The 8,056-nt window shown below is 37.3% G+C and overlaps 1 protein-coding gene across 1 annotated transcript; it reads left to right on the top strand.

Annotated features, from left to right (window-relative positions):
• The first annotated feature begins 939 nt into the window (after positions 1–939).
• On the top strand, positions 940–7,800 carry LOC102592170 (uncharacterized). Its single transcript, XM_006359687.2, has 5 exons — positions 940–1,541; positions 2,945–3,814; positions 4,791–5,246; positions 6,165–6,354; positions 6,435–7,800. The coding sequence occupies exons 1-5, from the start codon at positions 978–980 to the stop codon at positions 7,355–7,357; spliced, it is 3,003 nt and encodes a 1,000-aa protein (XP_006359749.1). The 5' UTR covers positions 940–977; the 3' UTR covers positions 7,358–7,800.
• Positions 7,801–8,056: the final 256 nt, after the last annotated feature.

Genomic DNA, 8,056 nt, shown 5'->3' with positions numbered 1-8,056 from the left:
TACCACTAGACATGGTCTACTGGTCTAGTATTTTTTATTAATAATAAACCTAGTAAATCCTCAATAAAAATAGTACAAGCGGGAGACTAGATCTTACCTTATCAATTTACTTATTTACTATATTAAAAATATATTTCTATTTTTAATATATTAAAATATTTATATATTTTACCTTGAGAAAAAAGATAAATATACCCCGAACTATCGTAAATGGTATACAAATACCTCCGTCATACTTTTGGGACATTGATGCCCCCGTCGTCCAAAAACTAGAGCATATATACCCTTTATACTAACGGACATACACGTGTCATAATCTTATCCACCGATCCGACATTTATCGATTGATAAAATTGCGACACGTGTCCCTATTTAGTCTTCCATTAGAGTGAAGGGCATATATGCTCTAGTTTTGGGACGGCAGGGGCACCAATGTCCCAAAAGTATGACGGAGGGTATTTGCATACCATTTACGATAGTTCAGGGGTATATTTATCCTTTTTCCCTTTTACCTTTAACATGAATTAATTATTCTTCTAATTATATTTCAAAATATAAAACTATACATTAATTAATATGTATTAATGAAAAAATATTCATGTAAATTTATTTTATTTTTAAAATATGCAAAGCCCAAAATAAATAAGTAAAAATGAACAAAGGAAAGGAACCAATTTTTTTTTTACTAATATCATTTACAAACCTTACATAAATAAACTCCAATAATTAGTTTTCCTGTTAAAAATAATTAATGCAAGTTTTCTCAACATACTGTCATTAGTTACCATAATTATTTTTCCTGTTAAAATATAAATTAGGTCAGTATTATTTTATTTCCAAAAGAAAAAGTCAGAAATTTGAAAAGCAAAAAGGAAAAAATAAAAAAGGAAAGAGAAATACTCCTATATTCTCTTCTCTCTTTACTCGTCTCTCCCAAAATCTTAAGTAGAAATTACAGACCTTTTCTCTCTCTAACAATGGCGTCTCTCTTCAGAGACCGTACTTTAGGCTATTCCCGGCGAGACTCCACCACCGCCGCCTCCGCCGCCGTGTCCACCATGTCTTTGGGCAGCGGAGCCACCAGTAGCTCTCGCTTCTCAACTTCCAGCTCCGCTTTATCTCCACTTCCATCACCATTTCCTGACCTTACTCCATCACTCTCCACTACTGACCTCCAAGAAACTGCCTACGAGATCTTTGTAGCTTCTTGCCGGACTTCCACCGGAAAAGCCTTAACCTACATTCCCTCTAATTCCTCCGATCGATCTCCGTCACCGTCACCATCAGCGTCTAATACCAATTCGTCTTCACCTTCTATGCAAAGATCTCTTACTTCTACTGCTGCTTCTAAAATGAAGAAAGCTTTGGGCCTTCGATCTAGCTCCAGTTCGGGAATTAAGCGGACTGAGGGTAGCCCGGGCTCTGGTGGAAAGCCCAAGAAGCCTGTAACCATAGGGGAGCTTATGAGGATCCAAATGAAGGTTTCTGAGAATTTTGATTCGAGAATTCGTAGAGCTCTTTTGAGAATTACTGCTGGCCAGGTAGCTTAATTAGAGCTAATGTGTAGTCCCTTTGCTCTATTTAGTGTAAATTCTTTATAAAGCTTGAATTTTCTTGTGGGGTTGCATCTTACAAATTTGCTATCTGAGTGAATTATCACTGGTTTATGCATTTTTGTGTGTTTTTCTGGTAAATGAATGGTAATTCTCGGTAAAGTTTGCATTTTTTTTGGTGGGTTGGATTTTATATGTTTGATCTGTTAGGGAATTAACACTAGTTTTTTCCATTTTTATATGCTCTTTGGGCATGTTAACGTTTAATCCTTGATAAAGTCTTCATCTTGTGGTGAGTTGCAATTTACAAGTTCGATATGTTAGGAAAACTGCTCAATTAATGTCATTAACGGCAATTTTGTTTCTGCCTTTAAGAACAGCAATATTATTCAGGTTGGGGCGAATTCCGAGCACCATTTCTGTCCTTGTGGTACCAATTTGCTGGGGTTAGAACTTTTGACCAAAAAATGCAATGTTCAGTTTGAACTGAGGAAATTTTTCGGGGAGGTTTTCCTGGAGGATATTGGATTAAATGAATCCAAGCAGTTCTTTCTGAGAGTCGAACGTCCTTTTATACACAACTTCAGAGCCTCCTTTCCTTTTTGGACTTGTGTATGGGTACTATCCAGTATAGATATGCGTATGTTTGATTAGTATGTTTTGAGGTATTTGAATTACGGGATCAAATCACCCACAGTTATGTTATACCCATTTGACATGGGTACATTAGGTGAATAATGTGTCCATTAAATAGTCCTTAATTATTCCTTAAAGGTAGCTATCAAAAAAAAATAAAAAAATCCTTCCTTAGAGATTGACTAGTAGTGCATTTTTTTTAGAGCCAGCTTTTGACTATTTATTGCATTAGCAGTATCCTCATTAACAATATTATATTGATTTGGTGGTGTGATATTATCCGCCAATCTGTGCTTCTGTGACTGAATTTAGCAGGATGTGTGGAGTTTCAGCTGTATCATTTGTCTGATGATGGACCTGCTAAATGCAGCTAAGGCATAAATGTAGTGACTAACCTTGATCATTATTCTTTAATGGATTTTTCTGCTCTCTTATGTCATTTTTGTTGAATATCCATCATGTTTGTCTTTTGCTGTTGAGTTTTTGTTTTTACCTCTTTGTCCTGTTTGCTCTTTGAATCTTGTATTCTCAGACATTTTTTCCATGAGTGAAACAAAAATCAATCTTTCTGTTGCTATGCTGATCAGTTCGACTTAAAAGTATTGACTTTCTTTCTACTCTGTTCTTTTCAACCAAGTTTTCATGTAAATTTTACGCACTTTCCCAAGAGCATCGCTGATCTGTTAATGCTTAAAGAATGGTTAGTTTTGATACAATTTGCTGTAACAAGTCATGTTTTAATGTGCATGATACAGGTTGGGAGAAGAATCGAGTCAACAGTTCTCCCGCTGGAGCTCTTACAACAGTTCAAAGCTGCAGATTTTACTGATCAGAGAGAATATGATGCCTGGCAGAAAAGAAATCTAAAAGTTCTCGAAGCTGGACTTCTTTTACATCCACACATGCCACTGGATAAGTCGAATTCTGCTGCGCAGAGGCTGCGGCAAATTATTCAAGCTGCCTTAGATCATCCGATTGAAACAGGGAGAAACAATGAGTCGATGCAAGTTCTCCGAACAGCTGTAATGGCTCTTGCTAATAGGTCATCTGATGGATCACTTTTTGATTCATGCCACTGGGCTGATGGTTTGCCTTTGAATCTCAGACTCTATGAGATACTTCTGGAGGCATGCTTTGATGTAAATGACGAAGCGTCTATCATAGAGGAAGTTGATGAACTTATGGACCTCATAAAGAAAACTTGGGGAATTCTCGGACTTAATCAAATGCTTCACAATATTTGCTTTTCATGGGTTTTATTTAATCGTTATGTCGCGACTGGTCAAGTTGAGAACGATCTGTTAGAGGCTGCTGATAGTCAGCTAGCTGAAGTCGCAAAAGATGCAAAGACGACAAAAGATCCTTCATATGCTAAGATCCTGAATTCTACATTAACAGCAATGTTGGGATGGGCTGAGAAAAGGCTTCTTGCATACCATGACACTTTTGATGCTGGGAATATTGAATCAATGCCAACCATTGTATCTATAGGGGTATCTGCAGCAAAAATTCTTGTTGAAGATATTTCTAATGAATATCGGCGGCGGCGTAAGGGCGAAGTTGATGTGGCTCGTAGTAGAATTGACACTTACATCAGGTCATCACTTCGCACTGCATTTGCTCAGGCAAGTTCCATCTTCTTTTAACTTTTATTTGGAACATACCAGTAATTAGGCTTGATTTCTTTTAAACAAATTTATACTTGCTGATTTAATCAGCAAGCAATACCTTTTAACTAACTGTTTTCATAACGTTAAGTCAATAGTGTGTGAATTTCCAAATTAGGATTTTCAGTGTGGATTCATAAATTTTGTAATTTCTGTTGTCTGGCATACTTTTAACATTTAAAATTGGATCTCCCCTCCATTGGAAAATTATACTGTGCAAGTAGGGCAAAAACTAATTTCTTTTTTATATATAAATTGTAAATCCTCTTTACGTAAGGGAGGATTCTAGTGTAATGACAAAGGGATTCAAAAATTGGTTCAGGTTTCAGGTTCAAATCCCAAGTGACATTCTAGTACTTTTCTGAATCCCCTTGCACAAATTTCGAGTTCCGACACTAAACAGAAGTATAGGTGTAGTATGTCTGAAGGCATGTGAATGTGGGTAAAATACTGCATCTATCTCCTTTATCTGAAAATACTTCATCTATTTCAAATTACTCCACTTTTGTTTGGGTTGTTCCAATCTGATTCTACTTTCAGGTCCAATTTACATGATATACTTTCTATCTTGGTCATGTTCCGTCCACTGCCTTTGTTGACAGCATGTCTCTAAGTTGTATGCAGTTTTTTTCCCCTGTAAGTTTCTCCTAAATTCTCATATTTCAGGATATAGGCTGCTAATTTTCTTCAATCCTCACTAACCCATCTCAAACTCGTATGAAGTTTTAGTTCTCTCTAAGTTTTGCCACTATTCTCATCTTTGGGGTATATTTGTAATGATTTGCTTCTACTGTCACCAGTTGCTTATAGAAAGGGCAGTGATTGTGTTTGGTGCAGTTCCTTATTGCGTAGCTTAAAAAGTCAGCTTAACATTTCATCAGAATGACCATCTGAGTGCAATTTAAAACTAGAAATTTGGTTATCTTGATTGCAGTTAATGGAGAAGGCAGATTCAAGCAGGAGAGCATCAAGACACCAACCAAATCCTCTTCCTGTCCTTGCCATCCTTGCAAAGGATGTTGGTGAGCAGGCTTCTAAAGAGAAGGAGATTTTTAGTCCCATCTTAAAGAGATGGCATCCTTTTGCTGCAGGAGTAGCCGTTGCCACCCTACACGTGTGCTATGGGAATGAGCTTAAACAATTTGTTTCGAGTATAACAGAATTGACTCCAGATGCTGTACAAGTACTGAGAGCAGCAGACAAATTAGAGAAAGATCTTGTGCAGATTGCTGTTGAAGATTCAGTGGACAGTGATGATGGTGGAAAGGCAATTATCCGTGAGATGCCGCCATTTGAAGCTGAAGGTGCAATTGCCAACATGGTGAAAGATTGGATTAAGATGAGAATAGACAGACTCAAGGAATGGGTTGACAGAAATCTCCAACAAGAGGTATGGACTCATCAGTTGGATATTTGCTTTCAACTTCCCATACACAAGATGGAAGCAACTATCTTATAATTTATATCTGCATCATATGGTTTGGCAAATATCTGCTGCAATCAGAAGGCAACTTTGCCTCTGCATAGGCTTATAGTACATTTACCTTACTCAAAACCCTCAGCACTATATTTTATGATTTTGTAGCAAGAACCAAGAATGTATACAAGTTAAACGCTTTGAATGTCACCATTACCTAGGAAAAAAACAAGAAAAAATCACTTCCAGAACCCTCCCTGTTACATGATTGTGAGTCTTAAAAATTGAGATAATTATTCTGATCAGACCTTTTCTTGCTTGAGAGGTTAAGTAACCCCATACAAGCTTCAAGAGATTTCTTAGACTTCAACAAATTATATTATAGATAGCTGCAGACCTGTAGAAAACTGAGGTCTTCATCTCATTGGCCCTGTATGAACTTGTTCGGCGCAACTCCACACTCCTGTAATTCCTTTCTGCTCCTGATCAACAGAAAAGATGATTTATTATAACCTGCCTTTAGATTGTAGAAATAGCTGATATTTTTTGTTTTTAACTGCAAACAATAACTATGCCTCAATCCAAACAAGTTGGGGTTGGCTATATGAATCCTCGCCAAAAATTCATCCCAGCCAACATTTTATAATATAAAAATAAACATGAGCAGTAGTAGAGGTTTTCTATATTTCCTTTTGGCACAAGAATCTCTTATAGGGCTAAAAGACTCCTAGAAAGTGTAGGATCTCAAGTAAACATATTAACATGACTAAGATAAATTTCCAACTAATTGGCATCGCCTATATTCCAAACATGACTTAGATTCTTGCTTTCAACTGTGCTTATTTTATATATTTGGTGTTGCATTCTTATCTTGTTTTCATGATTAAAAAGGTCTGGAATCCTCAAGCTAATGAAGGAGGATTTGCCCCCTCTGCTGTTGAAGTCCTTAGGATTATTGATGAAACTTTAGACGCATTCTTCCTGCTGCCAATACCAATGCATCCAGCATTGCTCCCCGACTTAATGAGTGGCCTCGATAGATGTCTTCAATATTACGTATCAAAGGCAAAATCTGGCTGTGGTAATGTCTAAATCTTATTGTGAATAGGACAAACAGTTTTATAGCCTAGCATGCCCATTAATGTGTGGTGTCATTTGTAGGATCAAGGAACACATATGTTCCAACCATGCCTGCACTAACCAGGTGTACGACTGCTACAAAGTTGTGGAAGAAGAAGGATAAGACACTTAATACAAAGAGGAACCCACAGGTTGCTACGATGAACAGTGATAACTCATCTGGGGTGCTGCAGTTGTGTGTACGTATAAATACTTTCCACAGAATTCGGACAGAGCTAGAAGTTCTTGAGAAGAGAATTATTACCCTTTTGAGGAATTCTGAATCAGCTCATGTAGAAGACTTCTCAAATGGGTTAGGAAAGAAGTTTGAAATCTCACCTGCTGCTTGTATTGAGGGGATCCAACAGCTCTCCGAGGCAGTCGGCTATAGGATTGTCTTTCATGATCTAAGTCCAGTTTTATGGGATGGACTGTATATTGGGGAGCCATCTTCTTCTCGCATTGAGCCTTTCCTTCAAGAACTTGAGAAGAATCTGACGATCATATCAAACACTGTTAATGAAAGAGTTCGGACTCGAATTATTGCAGACATAATGAAAGCATCCTTTGATGGTTTCCTGGTGGTGTTGCTTGCTGGAGGACCTTCTAGAATTTTCACGCAGCAGGATTCACAAATTATAGAGGATGATTTCAAGTCCCTGAAAGATGTTTTCTGGGCAAATGGGGATGGATTGCCTGTGGATATAATAAACAAATCTTCAACAACAGTAAGGGATGTACTCCCTCTTTTCCGGACTGATGCAGAGAGCCTCATTGAGAGATTCAGGCGATCAACTTTGGAAACTTATGGTTCATCTGCAAAATCTAGGCTTCCCTTGCCCCCTACCTCAGGGCAATGGAATCCAACTGAACCAAACACCCTGTTACGCGTCTTGTGCTACCGAAATGATGACGCTGCTTCCAAGTTCCTTAAAAAGACTTACAACTTGCCTAAGAAACTGTGATTAATTGGAAGGCTTGATCAAGGGAAGCAGCTTCTTTGTTAAAGATCAATCGTGACGCGTTGTTCCGTAATATGCTTCAGATTGACCAAGAAGATCCTCAAGCCAAGGGTATGGATGCCTTTGGGCATATTTAAAGAATGATTATTTTCTTGTATAGTATAAGTTTGGGTCTTTGATTTCTTCAGCATATTGCTTTCAGAAGGTAGGAATCCAAGGCAGCAGCAGTAAGTGATTATTGGAGGTAACAGTTTGTGGAGATTTGATCCTATTATATTGCTTGTTTATAGAATTTCAGGTCCCATCAACAGAGTAATTGATTCAAGATTCATTGTCTTCTACATATCTATATATATTCATTTATTCCTTCTGATTTCACTATGTAGACAACAGAAATTTGGATGGCTTTTGTTAATAGTATTTATATACACTGGTATTTATTGGTATGCTATCTTAGTTTATTTTCTGATGAAGTCCTAATTTGAACACATCAGGATTGACCATGAGTGTGGTGTTTGTTCAGTATGACTTAGGATTGTAGTGATATGAAACACATTAAACTAAATCAATTAAGCAGTAGATAAGTGGCAGCAGAAACTACTTATAAAGTTACAAAAAGAAGAAAGGATAAACTGAGAACTGTAAAGCAATATGAAAGTTTTCCCTTCTCTATCTTGACAAAAAATTGTAGCTCAACAGTTG

This window comes from Solanum tuberosum, unplaced genomic scaffold (genome assembly GCF_000226075.1).
Source record: "Solanum tuberosum cultivar DM 1-3 516 R44 unplaced genomic scaffold, SolTub_3.0 scf00306, whole genome shotgun sequence".
Lineage (NCBI taxonomy): Eukaryota > Viridiplantae > Streptophyta > Magnoliopsida > Solanales > Solanaceae > Solanum > Solanum tuberosum.
The sequence above is the reverse complement of the archived record's forward strand: the minus strand, read 5'-3'. Positions and strand labels throughout refer to the sequence as shown.